Source organism: Herpailurus yagouaroundi, unplaced genomic scaffold (assembly GCF_014898765.1).
Source record: "Herpailurus yagouaroundi ecotype Mexico unplaced genomic scaffold, PumYag 66807, whole genome shotgun sequence".
NCBI lineage: Eukaryota > Metazoa > Chordata > Mammalia > Carnivora > Felidae > Herpailurus > Herpailurus yagouaroundi.
In genome coordinates this window covers 87,085-112,279 of record NW_024419698.1, presented here as the reverse complement: position 1 = coordinate 112,279, position 25,195 = coordinate 87,085, and the positions used below count along the sequence as shown (strand labels likewise).

General features: G+C 38.2%; 1 protein-coding gene and 1 pseudogene across 1 annotated transcript in view; one reads left to right on the top strand and one right to left on the bottom strand.

Annotated features, from left to right (window-relative positions):
- The window catches only part of LOC121024682 (ras-related GTP-binding protein B-like), a 61,092-nt gene extending 46,874 nt beyond the window's left edge, over positions 1-14,218 (bottom strand). Inside the window, exons 1-6 of the mRNA XM_040466880.1 lie at positions 13,550-14,218; positions 12,680-12,713; positions 10,037-10,136; positions 5,405-5,488; positions 3,421-3,487; positions 743-998 (exon numbers count right to left, since the gene is read on the bottom strand). Coding sequence (XP_040322814.1) covers positions 743-998; positions 3,421-3,487; positions 5,405-5,488; positions 10,037-10,136; positions 12,680-12,713; positions 13,550-13,641 — 633 coding nt within the window. The 5' untranslated portion in view covers positions 13,642-14,218. The remainder of the gene's footprint in view (positions 1-742; positions 999-3,420; positions 3,488-5,404; positions 5,489-10,036; positions 10,137-12,679; positions 12,714-13,549) is intronic.
- Positions 13,926-25,195, top strand: part of LOC121024681 (protein FAM156A/FAM156B-like) — an 87,046-nt pseudogene continuing 75,776 nt past the window's right edge.

The window sequence follows — 25,195 nt, the reverse complement described above, 5'->3', positions numbered from 1 at the left end:
CCAATTTGCATTCCCACCAACAGTGGGAATGCAAATTGGTGCAGCCGCTCTGGAAAGCAGTGTGGAGGTTCCTCAGAAAATTAAAAATAGACCTACCCTATGACCCAGCAATAGCACTGCTAGGAATTTATCCAAGGGACACAGGAGTACTGATGCATAGGGGCACTTGTACCCCAATGTTCATAGCAGCACTCTCAACAATAGCCAAATTATGGAAAGAGCCTAAATGTCCATCAACTGATGAATGGATAAAGAAATTGTGGTTTATATACACAATGGAATACTACGTGGCAATGAGAAAGAATGAAATATGGCCTTCTGTAGCAACGTGGATGGAACTGTAGAGTGTGATGCTAAGTGAAATAAGCCATACAGAGAAAGACATATACCATATGGTTTCACTCTTATGTGGATCCTAAGAAACTTAACACAAACCCATGGGGGAAGGGAAGGAAAAAAAAAAAAGAGGTTAGAGTGGGAGAGAGCCAAAGCATAAGAGAGTGTTGAGAACTTAGAGCAAACTGAGGGTTGATGGGGGGTGGGAGGGAGGAGAGGGTGGGTGATGGGTATTGAGGAGGGCACCTTTTGGGATGAGCACTGGGTGTTGTATGGAAACCAATTTGACAATGAATTTCATATATTAAAAAAAAAACTTTGAGTGCTTCTGCTGAGATTTATTCTTCCTAAAAACAATCCTACCATTTACCTATATCTGTACAAAAGAAGTTTAGAAAGCATGTCAACCATTTTGTGCAGCACCCTTTATATTTCTTACCAGGTCCCGTTGATCCTCCTGTACCAGATCCATTTTGTGTACCAAGCAAAAGATTTTGGCATCTGGAGAATTCTGCAGAATAGCCTCTAGGCATGATTGGTAATAGTGCATGTCCTTTTCCAATTCACGGCTTTCCACATCAAACACATATATCAGAACCTCCACATTTCTGAAGATGTTGTCTCGCTGGCTAGTGAAATAATTTTCCATGAAAGTGTCCTGTCTAGTAGGAAAAAAAATCTAGGTAGTAAATAAGTCCTTGTTTTAGTCACTCCTATTTACAATGTATTTTTGTTGGCTTAATCAATGTGAAAGATAATCTTACAGCTTCAAATTACTAGGCAAATAAATAATAAAATAAATAGGCCAAAAAGGTATGGCCTCACCTTATTTCTTGAGCCCCACCTTGCACCACTCTTTGCTCCTCTCATTGTGTTCCAAATACACTTTGACCTTCTCTCATTTGGACTAGCCTGTGGTGTACCCACCAAGGGGCATTTTACACATTGTTTACTCTGTTGCACATGCTATTCCCCTATCTCCACATCTAACTAACTCCTACTTGTCCCTTTAGATTTCAGTTCAATCCATATTTCCTCACAGAAACTATCCCTGATATCCCTGTCTTGAGCAAATCCAGTCACCATAGGCCCTAATATAACAGTTTTTTTAATATTTATTTATTTTTGAGAGAGAGCATATGCACAAGTGGGAGAGGGGCAGAGAGAGTGGGAGAAAGAGGATCCGAAGCAGACTCTGTGCTGACAGCAGAGAGCCCAATGCGGGGCTCGAACTCATGAGCCGTGAAATCATGACCTGAGCCAAATAGGACACTTAACTGACTGAGCCACCTAGGTGCCCCAACACTGTTTTTATTTTTCACACTTAACCACAAATGTGATATTACATGTGTCTGTGCAAATTTTTAATTAATGGAATTCACTTCCCTACACAATATATTCCATGAAAGCAAGGATCATGTCTGTTACTATCTGTCGTTGTTTCCCAGCTTTATGCAAAGAGCCTGCCATAGGATAGGTGCTCAGCGAATGTTTACTGAATGAATAACCATCATATACTCTAAACTATATGACAATGACTCCAAGATAACTTTTTATAAGTGTTGTTCTTTGATCCTTAGGCTGTGTACTGCTTACCAAGAACTTCTCAATTACCAGGCAGCCAGTGAAAAAACAGTAGTTTTGTTGGAATTTAAGAAACAAAACAAGTAAGCAAAGGAAAAAGAGAGAGAGAGAGAGAGAGAGAGAGAGAGAGAGAAAGCAAAAAACAGACTCTTAAGTATTGAGAACAATCTGATGGATACCAGAAGGGAAGTAGGTGGAGGAGATGGGTGATATATGTGATGGGGATTAAGGAGTGCATTTATCGTGATGTGCACCGGTTACTGTATGGAATTGTTGAATCACTATATTGTATACCTGAAACTAATGTGAAACTGTATGCTAGCTATACTGGAATTAAAATAAAATAAAATAATAAAAAAACAGTTTTGTCATTTCACAAGCTTTTAGTCTTGTACTTTGTTATTAATTAGCTGTGTGACCTTGGGGGATTCATAAGCTCACTGGACGTCAGCTGCGTTATCTGCAAAATTAATAACACCTTAGTGCCTAAAAGCAAGGAACTATGACTAATCTCTTGAAATAGATTACAGAACTAGAAGAATGATAATGAGGAAGGATTTGTATGGAGAGAGCTCCTAGAGCATTAAGTGAACCATCTGCTAGCAATAATGGAGTCATTTTCTTATAGAATATTTGGCTATTTCATTATTACTTCAACAAAAAACTCATTCAGCACCTGTTATATGGTTGGTTCTATGCCAGGAGCTGGTAAAACACTGAGCTAACAATAATGTCTGTCTATTTTGTAAGGAACTTTCCTATGCATTTATATATCATCTTACTGAATCATCAAAACAACCCTATTGAGTGGGTACCACTATTATCTCTTTTGTACAGATGAAGAAAATGTAGCTCAAGAGTTTAAATAATCTACCCAAGATAACACAGCTAACAGAGGTGTGCTATAAACCCCAATCTAACTCCAGAGCCTAGGCTCCTAACCACTGCGCAGCATGGAGATGCAAATGGCCATATTGTAGGGAGCAATATCCACATATAAGCACAGTGAATGTGCATTTGTGATGGACTATTCTGGAAGTGCCTCAGCCATGAGAGGAAAAACTGTTTCCTACTCCTCCAACAGCTGGTAACTCAGCTGGAGAATATATACTTAGGGCAATCTACAGTGCTTAGACTACCTGGAGATTGAAAATAATAAAGAATGAGGTGGTATGGTATGATGACTAAGAACTCAGCATTGGTGTTATGACACTTGAGATAAAAACCTAATTTCTTCACCTGCAAAAGAGGGTGATAATCTATCCCATACTACAGATACCTAGATATAGCTTATGTTACTGATGATTAAACATGTCACATATGGCATGTTCACAATTACATAAAAGTCAGAAATCTTTAATCAAGTGCCAGTTCTGAAGTAATTTCTATCGAATGTTATCTATTACAAGTGATAGTTACTTTAATGTATTTTCTACATTTGATTATACTAGGTGCTATGATTACTGCCACTGGCCCCACAAACAAGCAGATGGTACTTACCCACCACAGTCCCACAGGTTCAATACCAGGTTTCCCAGAAATCGAACATGAGAATGTTCTACATCAACTGAAAGACAAATATGACAAATCTAGTATTGTAGCATGTGAGGTGAAATTCAAAATAAGCTAACCCAAAAAGAACTAACCCATGGAATTTAGAAGGACCAAAGTGGAGTGAAATGCTCAAAGCTACAACAAGAAGGTGATATTTAGCTTAGTAGTGCAGTTTAGTGGCAAGGTGGGCACCTAAACTAGTCTGAGCTACAGAGCTGGCTTTCACATATGTCATTTTACTTTTTAGTACTTTAGTGCTTAGAGCAGAAACAATCTCCAATTATAATATTAATGTTAACATTTCAACATGTAAGACAGAGACATATACCATTTAATAGCTCTTCTCCAACCCACCAACACCCTCCACAAAAAAACTTAATACCAATACCAAATACAAAACAAGCATAAAACATAACCCAAATCACTCCCTCTATTGGTTTCCCTATTTCAGTTAATGATCCTACCACTGTCTCATTTGGAGGGGGGGGGGAACAGGTCATTGTAGACTTCTCTGTCCACATTCATCGATATTCCTTTGTAATCTCTCAATTCCACTCCTTGTTTTACAACTTGCCACTAACATCAAGGAAGGCCCTTTACCTTTTCAAGCCTATATAACTATAATAGCTCTATAATTATCTCTCATCAGGAAACCTTACCCACTTTACTTCATCCTATAGGCTACTGTCAGGTTCATCTTCTTAACACTACTTTGAACATGTCACTCCCCATTCAAAAAACTTTCAATGGTTCCTCCATGCCTACAGGGGGGCATTCAAGGTCCCTCAGAATTTGGCTTCCAATCTACCTTTATATCCCCAGTGAGTCACATTAATAAAGCCTTTTGCTTCAGTCCAATTTGGTTTATTCATAGTCCTCCCCAACCCCACTACCTCCCCAACCCCTAATATACCTTACACCAGGGGTCGCAAACTTGCTAATATGGGCCAGGCCAGTAAATGTACAAAAGCAAAGATCATCATGTATGGAGAGCAAACATCCATCCAAGAGGATGATGGAGTGGTTGTCAATTACTCAATTACTCAGCTGTAGCTCATTTGTCAGGCATGAATGTGGGATCAAGATGATCATATCTTTAAAACTTCCAATAGTAGTAGGAAATCCAGATTTTTACAGAAACTTTTACATATTAATAACTAATTCCAATTTTTCTAAAACATTGTACAGGCCAAACAAAACATATCTACAGGCCTTATCCAGCTTATAGATTGCCTGTTTGCGACCTCTGCCTTACACTTCTCTCTGTACTCTATACTTTGCCTACTCTGTTCATCTGCCTAGAAAGTCCTCCCCACCTTTCTTTCAAAGTTATGTTCATCTATTAAAACCCAGATTAAATTCCACCTCCTCTAAAAGCCCTACCTGGCCACCCCCACTTACCGTCATCACTCCCTCTGAATTCATTCAAACATTTATTAAGCATCTACTCTCTGCCAGGCACCAAAAATCACAAGGAGGAATAATGAAAATTCTTATCCTGAAAATTTCCTTAAAGTCTAGCAATTATCATTTATACAATTTATGTGACAATCAATCATACAGTGGTGTTTCTTCTATGACTATCTTGAATCTATTGCTTAAATTGACTGCTCTCTAAACTTTGTGCAATTTTTTTCTTCTTATAACCTAGATCATAAGCAGCAAAGCATTATTATAAAAAACATGGGCATTGGAGGTAAACAATTTTAGTTCAAATACCAGCTGTACTTCTCTGTGTGACCTTGGGCAAGTCACTTAACCTCTGAGTATGTTTCCTTTTCTATTAAAAAAGATGGAAGGCATGCTACTGACCTCACAGGATTATTGTGAGGTTTAAAGGAGTTACAAGTGCCTGGCACGTAGTAGGTGCTCAAACTATTTCCCTTCTTCCCCTTACTTCCCCCTCCTTGGAAAAGGAATCATATCTTACATGTCTTTGTATTTCCAACAGAGTCTACGAGAGAGTAGGTGCTCAAACTGCTATTAATTTGAAGACTATGTAAACGGTCTAGTACTAAAAAAAAATGGAAAGAAGTGCTACTGAGAAAGGGAAAGACAATAACAAAAGAAGTGACAGGATTCAGTGACTGTTTAGATATGAAGCACATGGGACAGAAATCTGGTTTCTACTCCCATATCAGAAATTGTTCTCATCAAGTGACCAGTGGCCCCATTATCAAATCCAGTGGACTTTTTAGTCCTAGTCTTACTTTCTGCAGCATGACACTGTTGACTACTCTCTTCTCAAAAAATTCTCTTCTCTTGGCCTCTGATATCATACCTATAACCTCTCTGGCAGATCCTCCTATTCTTCTTTCTGTCCCTTAAATGTTAGAGTTCTTCAGGATTTCACCTTTGGCAACCTACTTTTTTCTCTAGATTTTTCCTCCAGGCAAGCTTTCTATTCTATTTCTGTTATTTACCATTTGGATACTGTTAGCTCATAAACGTGTATCTCTTAATATAGATGTCCCTCTCCCTTTCTGAAACATGTATTGGACATCTTCACCTGAATAATGCACAAGTATCCCAAACTCAGTGTATCCAAATATAACTCATCTCACCATTTTCCCTACAAAATCTATTCTTTCAGTCTTCTCCATCTCAGTGAATTTAATCAGTTGCCTAAGCCAAAACCTTAATTTTATCCTTAAGTCCATCCTTTCCTCTACTATTCCCCCCAAACCTATCAGCAAGTTCTATTACTCTACCTCTTAAATATATCCCAAATTCATTTTCTCCTCACTATATCCACTACCACTACTTTAACCCAAGTTAAGGTCCCATCATCTCTTACCTTGTCTACTAAAATAGTTTCCTAATTTATCAACCTGCTTCTACCCTTGCCTCGGTCCAATCTGTCCTCCATATTAGATATAATGGTCTCTCCAAAATGCAGATTTTACTCCATCCTTCTTTAAAAAGAAAAAAAAAGTCTCTGTATATGTATGATTGTATACACCCAGGAAAAATAAAAAAGGCCAGAAGGACAAGTTCAAACTACTAATGGTGGTTGTCCCTAGGAAGCAGGCCTGATGATGAGGGAAGTAGACTTTCTACACTTCTATAATACCTGAATTTTTCGTATTACTTTTGTAATTACAATTGAAAATTAAAAATAATAAAATCTGATCATGTTACTTTTCTGTTTAAAATTCACTAGGGGCTGCCCTCTACCCTCAGTTCAAACTACCTGACTTGGGTTATAAGACTTTATGATCTAACCCCTACGTTCTGCCTCCCTCTTCTATTCTTCCTGTCCTGCTGTCATAAGAGCAACTGAAAAGAACCAGAAGAGAGCTTTGGAAAATCACATACACTTATGGGACAGAAAGAAGAAAATATTTTTTAAAGGAGTAGGGATAGTTAAAGATAAAGGAAGAAAACCAGGGTAATAAAGCATTAAATAAAAGCCAAGGGAACAGAGAATTTTGAGAAGGTAAGAAATCTTGGAGCTGTCAACAGTGTTTGTGACTAAAATACTTCAAAATCATATTTTTATTGACAAGTTTACTATTCCAACAAACACATTTTAATAGCCCTCTAATAAATTAATTATATCACCATTCTGTATCTTTACCTCAAAGTTTAAAACACAGTAGGCTCTAAGTTTAACAAAATAAAACTGGATTTTTTCAGCAATGACAAACTAGGAAAACATTAAAGGTGATATAATATTTTAGAAGTACTCTTTTACTACTTTTAAAGAAAATCAGCAACTGAATAAAAAAAAACCAGTAAGTTAAAATCAAAGCACTATATGTATTTTCAAGTAGTCTTTAAGTTTAGCAGTAGAATCCAGACTTTTCTTCAGCAATGACAAATTAGCTAATGATACATTCAAGCATTAAGTCCAACATAATTATTTAAAGCATATTTTACTACCTTTAAGGAAATATAGCAACTGCTAGCAAAGTATATCAATAAAGCTCCCACTTGAGATATTCTTAAGGACAAGTGTCCTGTCCCATTCACAGTGCCTGGCACACAGGACGATTGAGAAAAGCACTTGTTGAATAAATGGACTGCTTGAATATATGGGGTTCATATAATTTGCAACATTCTGTTTGTAACCTTTTAATGCTGCTGCTAGATTACTTCAAGTAGCTTGAATAGTTTTGAAATTTGGGTTGCATGACTATTCACTAGACTTAGGGTAGTAAATCAGCCTTTGCTGATTAGCTAAACACAAAAATATTAATTGACTAGAAAAATGTACTTCAGTAAAATGTACATAATTTAAAACACACAAAGAATGAAATTCCCCAGGAATGGTGGCTATAGAACAATGGATAGAGCAGGAGCATATAATGACATTTCAGTTCTAACACTTGCTAGTTGAGTAAGCTCAACTTCTAGTTATGAAGCTAATATAAAGACTAAATAAGAAAGCATAAAATAAATACCAGCTTCCTCTAATATACTGAAACCATATGATTATTAGGTCTAGATATTTAACTTGGGGGAATAGGAACAAATTAAAATCTAGCAAACCAAGACATGAAGAAGTCTGGAGAGGTACTTTTCTAAAAGGAAGTCTCTCAAGGCATGACAAGCCATAAGACCTTGTCCTGACCAAAATTTTTGAGGAATGGCTTAGATGAAAACTAGATGAGGTGCTTATCAAATGTACAAAATGCACAAGCTAAGAAGAATAGCTAACAGAACAGATGAAATAATAAGCATATAAAATGAAAACAGTATCATATCCCTTTTCTACAGATAAGGAAACTGAGGCCCTGAGAGATAATGACTCATCCTGGACTTCACAGTTAACAAACAGTGGGTACAGGAACATAAAGGCTAAAACAAACAAAACTGAATAATTTAATAGATATAAGAATTTATTCTTAGATTTTAAATATTAGCTGTACAAGAATCAAAAGGATGATACGTGTTTTAGTAACAATGTATGTGAAAAGGAATTTTTTTTTAGTATGACTCAATATAATGAAAACCACTCCAAAAAATAAGAGTAGGGGGCTAGACTGTGCTAACAGCAGTGCGATGCCCAGAATAAGAAATATAATAGTCCTACCTTGATCTGATCAGATCACATCTATATTCAAGTCTCAGCACTTTAAGAAAAACATAGACACATTCAAACAAGTCCTTAAAATGCTTCAAAATGATATCAAATGAGGAATATATGAAGGAACTGGAGATATTTAACTTAGGTAGATAAGATTTGGGAAGCAAGGATAGATTGAGACATTAATCATACTCAAATATTTGTAGAGACACAAAGGAACAAAAAGAGGACCAGCTAACAAAAGGGAAATAGATTTAGGGTTCTAACTAAGAAATAGCTTTCTAACTATTAAACCTGCTCCAGGGGTGCCGGGGTGGCTCAGTCGGTTAAGCGACCAACTTCAGCTCAGGTCATGATCTCAGGGTTCATGAGTTCGAGCCCCGCATTGGGCTCATGCTGACAGCTCAGAGTCTGGAGCCTGCTACAGACTCTGTGTCTCCCTCTCTCTCTGCCCCTCCACTACTCTGTCTCTCTGTCTCTCAAAAATAAAAATAAACATTAAAAAAAAATTTAAAGCTGCTCCAATTTTGACAGTATGTGTATGTATGTGTGTGTATATATATGTATGTGTGCATATATATATACATACATATATATATATATGATACTCCCAGTACTTTATAAACAAAAATGAGGTATCCTTCTTTGTATCCTAGGGTGTGGAACATAAACTGTTTTAAAATGTTTGTGGTTCTGGAAACAAGAATGAGATACCTTATGAAGTAGTGGGTGACTTGTCCCTAAAAGTGTTCAAGATGCTAGAAACCCAGATCAGGAATCTTTGAAAGCCAGGTAGGGCAATGCTTTCATCACTTAGAGGCCAAGGACCATGGCAGAATCCAGAAATGCCTGGATGTTGCAAAATAAATTGGCATTACAACCTAGAGACAGAAGAGGTGTTCCAGAAGCATAGATCCACTGAACTGGCAGCCACAGCAGCCCAGTTAGCCTATATTACGAAGCCAGATTTAACATTCAAACAAAAAAGGGCAATGAAACATTTCTCAAGTCAGAGCTGGAACTCCATTGAGAACATCTATATATATATCCAGGAAGAGAAGCAGCAGAGAATACACATCAAGCTAACCTCCTGCCCACAGCCCCCGCCACCCAGAATTTACCTTTTAATGACTAACAGCTTTAAAAAAGTCTTAGAGATTTTATTGTTATGCTTGTTAGTACCTATCATGTTATTTCCTTTTATATAATAAAAACAACCCCCCACAAAAAAGGAACAAATAATCAAACAAAAGGGTCCCTATGTTTATTTAAGAAACAGCAGGATAAAAAACAAGTTGGACAAGGGTATCCTACTTGGTAAGCAACCTAGAAGGGACCTTCCCAAGAGAGCAAGTAGTAGTAACCAGAATTAGGCCACACCCCTCTGGGAAGGAATGAAAAACAAAGGAGAAACATGTTCCAAAACAAATCTCTCAACCTCTGCATCCCTAACTTAATGCAATCAAGTGCCTTATGCAGACTATTAATAGTTAAGATCACCTGATTTCACAATAAGATAAAACATCTTACTTGTTGCACCAAGGCGACGTGTGTCTCTGGCAATATAATTTGCAAAGATAATAGACCTCATACTGGTCTTACCAGACCCACTTTTACCCATCAACAGCACCTAATGAAAAAGTGAGAAAAAACAATGAAGTTAGAAATCTAGAGCAAATCAAGTCTAAAGGGACCTATTTCTCTCCTGTACTTGATGTTTTACTGAAGTGACAGTACCAACAACCTGCTGCAGATACTTGTAACTAACTAGTTCCCTGACCAATGGTGAATACAGAGATACCTAAAATTCCAGGGACCAGGCACTTACCTGTCATGGATCACACATCCTCTTGGCAATATAATCACATGAATTTATTATGCTACCATTATACACTATCATATATTCAGAACTATGTTAGAGAAATAACAACTTGAGGAAATCAAACCCTGACTCATAATCTAATGCTTCATGCACTGAACTACCTGGCAGGGGATTTCATTGTAACTGAAAGTTCCTCCTCCTGATTAGGGTCAACCTTTCCACCTCTGCCCTTGGTCTCATGCTTTCTACTTACTCTATGATTTTATTCTTTAATTACTCTGTATATTTTTTCTTTTTAAGTGTCCCATGGCCTACAAGATCAAGTCCTTAAACAACATATAAGACCTTCCTTGATCTGGCTTATCTAATTCTCTGTAATTACCTCCTGACCTTCCTGGCCTGGAACTTTTAGAGTCCAGCCATACTGAACTGAACTAAACTGCTTATATCCACTTTGATTGCTCCCAGAACTCCAGGCAGCCCAGCTCTATGTCTCTGTTTCATGCTGTATTCTCTGCCAATAACTTTCCATTCATTTTTCTTCCTTCAGCTAAGTTCCATTCATCTCTCAAGACTTGGTTCAGTAACCAACTCCTCAAGAAGCTTCTCTGATCTCAATGTCCTAAGCTGGCTTGGGTGCATCTCACCTCTTTCCTCCCATGGCACTTGTAGAGCATTGCAAAGACCATAATGCACTGTGGTTATCTGGGATTTTTTTGGTCTTTCACAAGACTCTGAGTTCTTGAATAGCAGGGAGAATATCCTTTGTATCTCCAGTGTGTAACATATAACAGGCGCTTAAAATATGTTCATCAAAAGAATGACCAAGCTATCAAAACAAAGACATAAACCTAGCAAGTTTTTAATGATGAGAACTTTCCAATGGAAAAGGTGAACTTATGAAGGTGAATAGCCATCATATCAAAGTCAGCACCTAACAAAGACAGAAAAACACCTATCAAAGATACTGTAGATTCCTGCACTAGGAGGGAATTTGGTAAGGTAACTTTTCATTCTTTTCAAACTTTAAAATTTATGGACTATAGTTCCAATTACCTTGCTTTTCAAATGAAGGGGGTATATCTTCAAGCCCTAAATAATTTACGAAATTTTCTAATTACAAATGTAGGGAGTATTAACAAAAGTGTATTGCACTCAGACTCAATTTAATCTAATCTAGCTATTTAGCTACATAACTTTATCTCACTAACAAAATGTTACTGACAAGCCAGTCTAAGGCTGTTGGAAAAATAACTTTGCTTTATTCTTAATCACACAGAAATTTCTGGTATTTTTAGCCAACCTTATTGACAGCAACTTTATTTTTTTAAGTTTATTTATTTATTTTGAAAGAAAGAGAGAGTGTTAGTGGGGAGGGCAGAGAGAGAGAGAGAAAGAGAATTCCAACCAGGCTACACTCCATCAGTGCAGAGACAGATGTAGTGCTCCATCTCATGAACCATGAGATCATAAACTGAGCCAAAATCAAGAGTCAGACACTCAAGTGACTAAGCTACCCCAATAGCAACTTTGGACAGGCTCATTAAGAACATTCCTTTAGCAAACTGAATTATATAACTGAATTATTGGATGAAGTTACGGGTAAATATGGTGTTTTTCTTGTGTTTTTTAATTTAAGAAATCTTCAACTGCTTAGGAAAGAGTAACCAAGGCTAACGGTGTTAGGTGCTAACTTAAGGCCTACACATGCATTTACTCATTTAAACTTCATAACAGCCCTATGAGATAGATCATATTATTATCACCATTTTACAAATGAAGAAACTGAAAGCCCAAATTTCAGAAATTTGCTCCAGAACTGTGCCCTTATTGATTCTGTCTAACCCCCAGGTGGGGCACAGTACCATAAGAGCACAAGGGAAGGAATGTTCAATTCCACTTGGAAAACTCATATAAGCCATTATAGAGATAACATTTAAGTTGGGTTCCACAAAAATGTGCAGGAAGACGCCTGTTTAGTGTTTGTGTATGGCTTGCACAAAATGCAAATTCGTAATTTGTAGAAAAACAGATTCTGTAGAGCTACAACAAGGTGCACAGGTGTGGCAGACTGGTTTAGTCAGGAAAAGATTTTTAAAGGGCATTCTATACTATGAAGTCACTTGAATTTCATTCTATGGGCTTTGGGAAGTATGTGAATGACCCAGTTAGATTTAAATATTAGAAAAATTAAATCTGATCGCAGAGAAGGGGATAAGAGTCAAAGAGAAAATGTAGAAGATTCCTGAAATGGTCCAGGAAAGATGATATATATACACCACAAATTTATTTCCTGAATGATATCTTCCTACCTTCACTTTTATGTATTTGATGTAATTAACATGTCTTACCTTTTTCTTCATGGCTGTATTTGGTAGCACCCACCTGCAGATATAAACCAAAAGACAGTTTCCAGGATCCATTGCCTTAGAAATTGGAATTTTAAAAAGACAAATAAATGTGGAGTTGCAAAAGAACATGTTTAGCACAACAGCTGAGTACAGCTGTGTGCAAGAACTTCGTTAAAGAGGTCCTTGTTCTCCTAAATTATAAAACTGGATTCAAGTTCCCTAACCCCTAATTACAGTGCTCAGGAGACGGCTCCTAAGGTTTATTTAGGGATATAAATGAGCCATAAAATTCAAGATTTAATTTTTTATTATCTTAAAAAAATTATCAAAGCAACATATATAAGTGCTTTAGTGAAACAATACTGTCCTATTTGAATGTCCTCTATTATTTTTAAGTTAGCCTATTTTTAAAACCTGGAAGTATGTTTAGTCAGCTGTCATATTTTATTCATTACATGCACAAAGTATATACAATAGAAATCTCAAGTTCAGGAACAAAAATGCACTGAAAGTACTCTCAAGCCACTGATCTCTGCCCTGGAAATACCAACCTTCTCCCTAATCATCTTATCCTCAACATGATGATGTTAAATCTCCTTTACTGATAATTCAAAGAAACTCAAAACTATCTTCTCAATTAGAACAGTTCCCTCAACCTCAGGACTAATATTAGGCTCATCCCAAGGGTTGTTTCTGCCCAGTTAACGACCAATCGATCCTCTTTCCAGTTTATCCTGTCACCAAAAGCATGACACCAATCAACCTTACTGGTAAATCGAAGCAATTTATCATAGGTGGGGTGTTCTAATTCATGATATTTTCTTCAGTTAGAACCCCCATTCTAGGTTTGACATAATAAACTTCACCCACCCTAGCGATCCTTCAGGTTCCCCTATGGGAGGATCCATTCTTGGCCCCAGATTCTCTTTCTCCATCTTTCTCTCAGAGTCAGATTCTTCCATCGTGCAACAAGTCCTTTCCAGTCCTTTCTAAACCGCAGTACTCCTTTTCTTTCTTTTTTTTTTTTTTTTTTTTTTTTTTCCTTTTTCCCTGTTCACACCCTCAGTCGCTTACTTTAATTGCCTGTGGCCGCTAGGCCTGCTCTATTCTTGCCTCCGCCTTTGTCCACTGGGGGGCTGCTTTCCCCACGGTTACTTTAAACCGCCTTGAACTTGGCCTCAAGGAACAGCCTAGCTGGCCAGTTCAAAGGCTAAATGATGTGGTGGTGCAAAGGAAGAGACGGAGGATGAGTGAAAGAGGAGTGGTGGGGACTCGTGTCGAGTTTGGGCCTCAAGACCCAAAATCTCGAAACGCAAATGTGACTTCACCCGAAAAGAGGTGGAGACGGCGGAGGTGGCAGAAAGAGCAGACCCGTGCGGTAGGCACTAAGTAGTGACTGTCCCCGCCGGCTTGTCGTTACCGACCCTGGTCGCCCGAGAGCGTCCGCCGGCAGCGGCAGTTATGACCTAAACGCCCGCCCTTCAGGAGCCCAGGTACCTCACCGCAGGCACCGACAGCAGGCCAGGATCACGTGGGCACCTCCTGTAATCCCAAAGCCCGTCACGTGACGGCTGCTACCCAAGGGGCGGGTGGACTGTGAAGACTACCATAGATACTGCGGGGAGAAAGAGCGTCACCAGTCGCCATAGCTGCTATCGCTCCGCCTTGAGTCGGGTGGGAAGCTAACATCCTGTAAACTGTTTCCTTGTGGGCTGGCCTGGCCCAACTGGCCTGCCACGCAGAATTAAAGGAGACGTTTTCAATTTCAGTGCTTCAACGCTAGCTTCTTTGTGTGTGTGTGTGTGTGTGTGTGTGTGTGTGTGTGTGTGTGTGCGTGTGTGTTTTTGTTGTTGTTGTTGTTGTTGTTGATGTTTTGTTGTTGCTGTTTTAATTGCTATTTCACCCATAACATTTTTCTGTGAGGAAGGCCGAGCATCGTTTTTGTCTTCCTGCTTTTTAAGTCTTTGTCTTCTTTTTATTACTAGTCCCTGTAACTGAGCTTGTAATGAAATGACTTATTACATCCAAAGTGATTACAACTAAGTCTTTCGAATACTATGCACACAATGAAAGTTATTGCTGGGACCAGGTATTCATTGGGAAGTCTAGAAAGCATACTCATCTCCAAACTTGTTTAAAAGTGGAAGGGAAATAAATTCTCACTGACCATAGTAAGAAGTCAATAAAGTCTAAAATTGATAATGAAGGGACATTGATAGGTATTTATATAATATATTTAGACATAGAGACCTCCAGATAAAATGGCCAAAAAAGTTCAAAGGGGTTGCTTCTGGAGAGGAGCAGGATAAAGGAAGTGAGGGGACTATTGCTTTTCATCTTAAGCCCTTTTGTACTATCTATCTATATCTAGAGATATAGATATAGATGGGTATATCACGTGTATATGTTACTTAATAAGAAAGGAAAGAAATAATGACAGAAGGGAGGGAGGGAGGAAGGAAAGTAGGAAGGGAAAGGAAACTGGATAGAACCAGGGTGCTATCTGCTTCCAGATTTCCCCAATTGCTGTTCTATATGATCCCTTCTCACCACAGCTGCCATACCTCATGAAATACTTATTTCATTCTGATCACAGCTTCCTTAGCCCTTTCACTCCCTATTTTACTCCTTCCTACCCACCAGCTTCCCCCAAACAAGTATTTGTTCAATTTTGTGTGTGTGTGGTGAAAGACTGAGTCCCAAAACCCTCCATAGATTCATTAGATTCGTTGCCGTCCATACCAGACAGTGAAACTAAGCCATGCTTAGTGTCAAAGATAAACAGAGTCTGAGTTAAAGCAGTGAAAACAGATTTTATTCAGTAACTACTGACAGTAGAAGGAAAAGCTGAGCTCCATTCCAATATGTGCAGAGGTAATTGGGCCTTTTAAAAGGACAATGAGGGAGGGGGAAGAACTGGGCTTCATTTGAGTCAGAAAAATGAAAATCTATAAAGGTTGGTCAGTATAAATGCAATTAAGCTGTTTGTTAGCAGGCAGTTATCAAAGTCAGGAATCTATCTTCCCACAGAGACTTGAAAACAAAAGCCCTATCCTTCCTGATTATTGTATTTCAATGGGATGGCTTTCAAGTCCTTGAAAAAGACACTTCTGAGTTGTAAGAGATACATATTCACAATTGTAAGCCCTTTACAATAATCTGAGAAAAATAGGTCAGGGACCTATCATCAGGCTATATAGAACAAACAGTAAATTATCTTTGATGTGTTGAGCTTTCTCAGGCACTTTAATGGAGGTTTGGAATCAACAGACAGCTGGGAGTCATCCTAGGGGCATGAAAAGTCTCTTCCTGCAGGGATTTAGGCAGAGTTATGTGCTGAGAGTTCTGCAGTTCTCATTAGCCCATTTTGTACAATTTGTCTTCTTCTCCCTTTTCTTCTGCTATCTTTGTTCCAGCTGCTATAATATCTGGCCTGGATAATTGAAATAGACTGCTAAATTATTCTCCTACAGTGGCAGCTCCAACGTTGTTGGGAGTGGTTGAAATAATCTTCATCAGTCATCTCACCCCAAAAAACCATTTAATGTAAGTAATATGTGCATGTTGTGTAAAGGAAGCTTTCAAACATATTCTCCAACCCTCCACTACCACCAGGTATCACCAGCCAAATTGTTCCCTTACACTCTTCTATTACAGAAATTCACTGTATCCCTGTTGCCTGTTTCCCTTTCCCTCCCCCTCTCAGAAACATCACATGTATATACCCACCATGACTACTTCCCTCAAGGTCCATGAGGAACAGATGAAGAAAGGGAGAGGAAAGGATGAAGAAAAGGGGGAGAAGTGAGGAGATGAGAAGAGTGAAGAGAAAGAGGAGAAAAGAGATGAAGAAAGAGGAGAAAAGGAGTAGGAGGATGGGAGTGGAAGAGAGGGATCTGAAAAAAGATTGAGGAACTAAACTGAATTGAGTTAATTGCAAAGTAAATGAATAGGATTGTTGATACAATGCATTCCTATATGGTCTAGAATTTGAGATTCTGATTTCTACCCAGGCATCCTGGGATGCTTATTTTTATATTTTCATTGACAAATCTTACAGAAATAAAAGATAAAACTTTTTGTCAAATTAATTTTTATTATAAGTACTTTTCAAAAAGTGTTGATTAAACTTGCAGAGTTATTTATGCATCCATTCAGGAAATATTCATTGAGCAGCCATTCAGTTCCAGGAGCTACGTTAGACACTAGATATACAAACATTTCTCTATTTCAGGTCCTTACTGCATGTGAGATGCTTCTTTCTGACACCTCAGCTTCACTATATTCATATGCACATAAAACAAATCAGCATTCTGTCTATCCACATCCCACCCCATATTTTTTCAACCATCCATCTCAGCAAGAAAAAGTAATAGAGACCCCTAAGATCCAATAAGATATCTTTCCTTATATTCTCTAAACCCATTCTAGTCACTTTTATCCTCAACAACCACCATGGGTCTCCAAATTGGTCATCCAGTTCCTAAACTGTCCCTCATAACTTCCCTGATCTTCTTTTTCTCCACCTCTGCTTCTTTCCCTGTTCCCATAGCTCACTGCTATTTTCAAGAGCCCCATGAGCTTATCCCTACATCTTTCTTGCAGTTCTTTATTCTCCATTCTCATCTCCTTGCTTGAAATATCAGGAAATAATCTTCCAGTTAACTAGACTTAAGGATTTTATGAATGAAATTCTAATAGAGGGACTTCTGGTTTCATGTACAACATGTAAGTAGATTAGGAGTTGCCAATCCATACTAACAAATAAAAGGCTGAACAAGCTGAAAAAACAACAAATCTTAGATTCATCAGAGAATTGAAGCCACAGGAAAAACTGCTAACCCTAAAACTGGAGAGACAAACAGGCAGACACAGAAAATGAAAACTTCAAAACAGAACACCAGCCCCCCCCCCAACAGAAATATCTGTAGGAACCACTATTAGGGTAGAAAAACCTAAATTATAATAGACAATTTGTTGGAGGTTCAATGTGGACGAGTCTGAGAGTTAAAAGCTCCAGGGCATCCCAGGGGCACCTGGGTGGCTCAGTTGGTTAAGCATCTGACTTTGGCTCAGGTCATGATTTCATGGTTTGTGAGTTCAAGCCCCACATTGGGCTCTGTGCTGACAGCTCAGAGCCTGGAGCCTGCTTTGGATTCTCTGTCTCCTTCTCTCTGCCCCTCCCCCTCTATCCCCAAAATAAATAAACATTAAATTTTTTTTTAAAAAAATTCCAGGGCATCCCAGTCAGAGAGAGGCCTCCATACTTTTGTGAATTTTACCTCCAGGAACTCTACTAAGTTTTCAGTGAGTGTCAGAGAATATTACCTTCCTAATACTGGAAGTGAGAGGTGAAAAGTAAACATTTTGAAATCAACTAGAACTTTCTGTTCTTATTAACAAGGCTGGACCTCAGGAGAAACTACTTTACTAGAGCCTAACTTGCTGGGGTTTTATCAGTGCATAGCCTACCTAAGGAAAGAGAAATGCCCAACTCCAGCCCACTTTAGACATCCTGTCCCACCCAGAAAAAGATAAACCTGAGAAGCACTGGTTAAGTTCACAGTCTAGAGACACAGGATCACCAAAGACATACATTACTGAGAGACTATAGATTACAGCCCCTACACAAACACACACACACACACACACACACACACACACACACACACACAGACACCCGCACACATACACATTCATACCACAGTAATACTAAAAGTCTATTTGCCTAAATTCCTTCCACCTCTACATTATCTATGTTATGTGCGCCTTCAACAAAAAATTACAAGTGATACAAAGAGGCAAAAAACACAGTTTGAAGAGACAGAACAAGGATCATTATCAGAGACAGATATGCCAGAAATGTTAGAACTACCCAAACTGTTAATTTAAAATAACTATGATTAATATGCTAAAAGCTTTAATGGAAAAAGCAGATAACATGCAATAACCAATAAGTGATGTAAGCAGAGAGATTGAAATTCCAAGAATGAATAAAAAATAAATGTGTGAAATAAAGAACACTGTAACAGAAATGAACAATGCCTTGGTTGGACTCATAAGTAGACTAGACACAGCTGAGAGAAGAATCTCTGACCTTGAGGATGTATAAAGAAACTTCTAAGACTGAAAAGCAAATATTAAAAAGACTGAAAAAAAACAGAGAAATACACACACACGTGTGTATATATATATGTGTGTGTGTGTGTGTGTGTGTGTATATATATATAATGGACTATGGGATAACAACAAAAATGTAACATATACATAATGGGAATATCATAAAGAGAAAAAAGAAGAAGGAGCAGAAACAATATTTTAAGCAATAATGACTGAGAATTTCCTCCAACTTAATGTCAGACATCATCATAGACTCAGGAAACTCAGAAAACACCAAGCAGGATAAATACCAAGAAAAGAAAAAACTGCAACCAAGCATATCATTTTCAAATTACAGAAAATCAACATAAAGAGAACATGAAAAAAAAATCTTGAAAGAAGCCAGAAAGAGCCCACATTATTTCCATAGTGGAGCATAGGTAAGTATTACATCTCATATGTTCTGAAAAACCATGGAAACAAGAAAAGAGTGGACTTAAATATTTATTAAAAAAATTTTTTTTCAACGTTTTTTATTTTATTTTTGGGACAGAGAGAGACAGAGCATGAATGGGGGAGGGGCAGAGAGAGAGGGAGACACAGAATCGGAAACAGGCTCCAGGCTCCGAGCCATCAGCCCAGAGCCTGACGCGGGGCTCGAACTCACAGACCGCGAGATCGTGACCTGGCTGAAGTCGGACGGTTAACCGACTGCGCCACCCAGGTGCCCCCTGGACTTAAATATTTAAAGTGCTGAAAGAAAAAAAAAAAACACCAACCTAGAACTCTGTGCTCTACAAAATTATTCATTAAAAAATGTAGAATAAATAAAGACTTTTGAACAAACAAAAATTGAAGGAATCTGTGGCCAATAGATTTGCTTATAAGTAAAGGTCTTCAGAGAGAAGGAAAATTATACAGGTCAGGAATCCAGATCTAGATAAAGAAAGGAAGAACCTCTGAGAAGGAATAAATGAAAATTTATTTTTCTTATCATAATTGGTTTGAAACCAGCTACATGAATACCAAAACATTCAGAATACCCAAGAAGTTGATCTGAAGACTGACAGAACAAACTACATAAGAAGAGGGGGAAAAAAAGGACACATTGTGGAAGGTAGGAGGAGTGGAGACATGATTTTGGGGAGAAACAGATCATGAGTGCTGTAGAGAAGAGGGAGCACTGGTCATGGAGAGAGAGGATAGAGGAGGGAGGAGAGAGAAGAGAGAGAGAGAGAAAGAGGGAGAGAGAGAGAGAGAGAGAGAGAGAGAGAGAGAGAGAGAGATCCACATAGGGGATCACATGAGGCAAGCACTTCCCCAAAGCCATTGACTAGAAAATGAAAGGGGCTGATTTTCATGAGGTTTTACAACCAGCGGGACTCAAAGACTGGAGTTTTAGAGGTGTGCTTGTAGCTGATGTGGAGCCCTGAGGGCACTGCAGTGCTCCTGTGGAGAAGGAGCACAGAAACCCAGTAGCAGACATTGTGATCTGAGGACTCCATAGGACACACTGGGAGAGACAGTTCCCCCTTCTTGGAGCAAATCTGGGAGAGGTGGCATTTGTCTCTCGGGAGACAAAAGAACCTGCAGGCACCATTACCCACCCCGCCACCTAGCATAGGCACAGAGACACCTGCTGAGGGCAGTTAACCTGGACACTGGTCTTTTGCTAGGCTACATTTTTCTGCAAACTCCACACCCCTGTAATTTGGTGCAGCTGTCATTCTGGGTCAAGCCTGCATCAGTCCCAGTGCTGTGAGATGCTACCCCAGAGGACCAGCACATGTTCATGCCATGCTAGGTCCCCATGATTTGGATTTTAAAAACTCAGCCAGCCTGCATAGGATAGAACACAGGTGTACTGTGTAGCTGAGTGGGCAGATGGCCTGGATATAGACAGGGTGAAGGAGGGAATCTGAGGGACACCTGGGATACATGAGGTGGAGATTGTATGCTCTTCAGGGAGGACTTCCAGGGGCATGAACACCCCTCTCCAGGGACCAGGAGGGGACTGATGCCCTTTCTTTCCTCTGCCCCTAAGCATAAACTACCCTCAGTAAGCAGCACAGCGCTAACACTGGAGGCCTAAACCACTTACACCGAGTCCTGTCCACCTGCATTCTTCAGGGGCTGCTTTCTCGGGCAAGTGTGCCTAAGAACCAGAGCAGTGGGACAGTCCCACATTATAGTACAAATATCCCACACTTACAATAACTGCTGAAAATAGAGTTCTGCAAAATTTTAGTTCTAGTGGAAATAGCATAGTCTCATTTAACAAGCAGAATAGAGAAAACCTACTTAAAACTCACAACACTCTGGCCAAGGACCAAACACTCTGCACTGAAGGCAAGGAGAAACTCAGCAGACGACTAGCTTGAGGGAAAGAGCAGTCATAACACAGGAGCAGAGCAGAGTGCACACAGCATACACCAGAGACACTTCATGAAGTGCCAGGCCCTGGACAGTATATGACTTCTTCTTCATAAAGCCATTACTCTCAGGACAGAAAACATAAAAGGCTTTCTTAACACACACAAGATGACAGAGATGAAGAAAAAACACTAAGATGGAGGTATTCATTCCAAAAGAAAGAACAATAAAATATCATGGCGAGGGATCTAATTGAAACAGATGTAACTAATATGCCTGATCCAGAATTTAAAGCAAAAATCATAAGGATACTAGCTGGGATTGAGAAGGTCATAGATGACACAAGGGAGTTCCTTACTGCAGAGATAAAGACCTAAAACCTAGTAAGGCTGAAATAAAAAATACTGTAACCTAAATGTGAAACTTACTGATGGTAATGACCACAAGGATGGAAGAAACACAGAAATGAATAAGGATATAGAAGATAAAACTATGGAAAATAAAGAAGTTGAAGAGAGGAAAATAAAAATATTGGATGATGAAAGTAGACAAAAGGAACTCAGGGACTTCATAAAACATAACGCATTCATATTGTAGGAATTCTATAAGGAGAAGACAGCAAAAGGGGCAGAAACTTTACTTGATGAAATTATACCTGAAAACTTCCTTAATTTGGGGAAGGAAACAGACATCCAAATTCAGGAGGCACAAAGAACTCTCATCAAAATCAACAAAAGCAGGCCAAGACCAAGACATATTGTGATTAAATTTGCAAAATATAAAGACAAAGAAAAAAATCCCAAAAGTGGCAAGAGAAAAGAAAGTCCCTAATTTACAAGGAAAAACAGATAAGGTTAGCAGCAAATCTCTCCACAGAAACTTAGAAGAGCAAAGGGAGTGGCATGATATATTAAGTATGGTGAATGGGAAAAATCTGCAGCCAAGAATACTCTAACCACCAATGGTATAATTCAGAACAGGAGACATAGAGTTTTCCAAACAAAAACTAAGAGTTAGTGACCTCTAAACTAGCCTGGAAGAAAGTAGAGCAAGAGAGAAAAACCAAAAGTGACAAAGACTACAAAAGAACAGAGAAAATCTCCAGAAATGACTTGTCAAGTAATACAATGGCACTAAATCCATATCTATCAATAACAACTCAAATGTAAATGAAATAAATGCTACAATCAAAAGACATAGGGTGTTAGAATGGATTAAAAAAATCAAGACCCATCAATATGATGCCTACAAAAGACTCATTTTAGACTTAAAGACACCTGCAGATTGAAAGAGGGGGAATAAAAAACTATTTATCATGCTAATGGATGTCAAAAGAAACCTATGGAGTAGCCATACTTTTATCATACAAACTAGATTTTCAACCAAAGACTGTAAAAAAAAAAGAGAGAGAGAGAAAGAAGGGAACTATATAAATAAATAAAAGGGAACTTCCATCTAATAAGAAGATCTAATAGTTGTAAATATTTATGGCCCCAATTAAAAGAACCAAAATATTAAAAAAATTAATAGAAAACATAAAGGAACTCCTTGTTAATAATACAATTAAGGGACTTTAACACCTCATGTACATCAATGGACACATCATCTAAGTGGAAATCAACAAGGAAACAATGGCTTTGAATGACACACTGGACCAGATGGACTTAACATATATTAAGACCATTTCATCCTAAAGCAGCAGAACACATTCTTTTCAAGTCCACATGTGACATTCTCCAGCAGAGATGATATATTGGGTCACAAATTGGCTCAGAGAAGTACAAAAAGATTGAGTTCATACTATGCATATTTTCCATCCACAATGCAATGGAACTTGAAGTCAACCACAAGTAAAAACTTGGAAAGACCACAAATACAAGGATATTAAGGAAAATCCTAAAAAAGAATGAATTGGACAACCAGAAAATTAAGTAATAAATAAAACAATACATGGAAATAAGTGATAATGAACATGAAAGTCCAAAACATTTGGGATGCAGCAAAAGCTGTCATAACAGGGAAGTATATAACAATACAGGGATTACATCTGGTAGCAAGAAAAGTCTCAAATACACACTCTAACCATACACCTATATGAGCTAGAAAAGGAACACTAAATAAAGCCTAAAGCCAGCAGAAGGAAGGAAATAATAAATATTAGAGCAGAAATAAATAATATACAAAATAAAACAACTCCTCCAAAACAGCATGACAGTTCAATGAAACCAGGAAGTTGTTCTTTAAAAGAATTGATAAAATTGATAAACCCTTAGCCAGATTATCAAAAAGAAAATGGACCCAAATAAATAAAATCATGAATTAGAGACGAGAGATCACAACCAACACCACAGCAATACAAATATTTATAAGAGAATATTATGAAAAAAAATATTTGCCAAAAAACTGGACAATTTAGAAGAATGGATAAATTCCTACAAACATATAAAGCAGAAACAGGAAGGGGCACCTCAGTTCATTAAGTGTCTGACTTATTCAGCTCAGGTCATGATCTCATAGCTCATGGGTTCAAGCTCCACATCAGACTCTGTGATGATGGCTTAGAGCCTGGAGCCCGCTTCGGATTCTGTGTGTTTCTCTCTCTGCCATTCTCCTACTCATGCTCATGCTCATTCTCAATCTCATGCTCTGTCTCTCTCTCTCTCTCTCAAAAATAAATATACATTAAAAATGTAAAAAAAAACTGAAACAGGAAGAAATAGAAAACTTGAACACACTGATAACCAGCAAAGAAATTGAATCAGTAATCAAAATCTCCCAGCAAACAAAAGTTCAGGGCTAGATGGCTTCACAGGGGAATTTTACCAAACATTTAAGAAGAGTTAACACCTATTCCTCTAAAACTTTTCCAAAAATAGAAATGGAATAAATTTTTCCAAACTCATTCTACAAGACCAGCATTGCCTTGATTACAATCTCAGACAAAGATCCCACTAAAAAAGAATTACGGGCCAATATTTCTGATGAACATGGATTCAAAAATTCTCAGCAAAATACTAGCAAATTGAATCCAACAATACATTAAAATAATCATTCACCATGATCAAATGAGATTTATTCTTAGGCTGAAAGTGTGGTTCAGTATTGGCAAATCAATCAATGTAATTCACCACATTAATTTTAAAAAAAAGGATAAGAACCATATGATCCTCTCAATAGATGCAGAAAACGCATTTGTCAAAATACAGCATTCATTCTTGATAAAAAAACCCTCAACAAAGCAGGGATATAGAGACCACAATATATCTCAGCATCATAAAGGTCATATGTGAAAGACCCACATCTAATATAATCTTCAATGAGCAAAAACTGAGAGCTTTTCCTCTACAGTCAGGAAAAAGACAATAATGTCCACTCTCACTACTGCTATTTAAGCTAGTACTGGAAGTCCTAGTCTCACCTATCAGACAACAAAAAGAAATAAAAAGCATCCGAATTGGCAAGAAAGAAAGTAAACTTTCACTATTCACAGATGGTATGATACTCTATGTAGGAAACCCAACACCCCACCAAAATAATAGCTAGAACTGACACATGAATTCAGAAATGTCACAGGATGTAAAATCAATGTACAGAAATCAGTTGCATTTCTATGCACAAATAATAAAGCATAAGACAATTCAAAGAATTGATTCCATTTACAAAAACCATAAGATACCTTGGAATAAATCTAACCAAAGTGGTATAAGATCTGTACTCTTGAAAACTATACAATTCCCCCCCTTTTTAAATTTATTTCTTCATTTTGAAATAGAGAGAGAAAGCGCATGGGCAGGAGAGAGGCAAAGAGAGAGAGGGAGGGAGAGAATGCCAAGCAGGCTCCACGATGTCAGTGCAGAGCCCAACAAAGGGCTCAATCTCACGAACCATGAGATTGTGACTTGGCTAAGATCAAGAGTTGGATGCTTAACTGACTGAGCCACCCAGGTGCCTCTGAAAACTATAGAACTCATATGAGGAGAGTTGAGGGAAGATGGCGGCGTAGGAGGACGCTGGGCTCACCGCGCGTCCTGCTGATCACTTAGA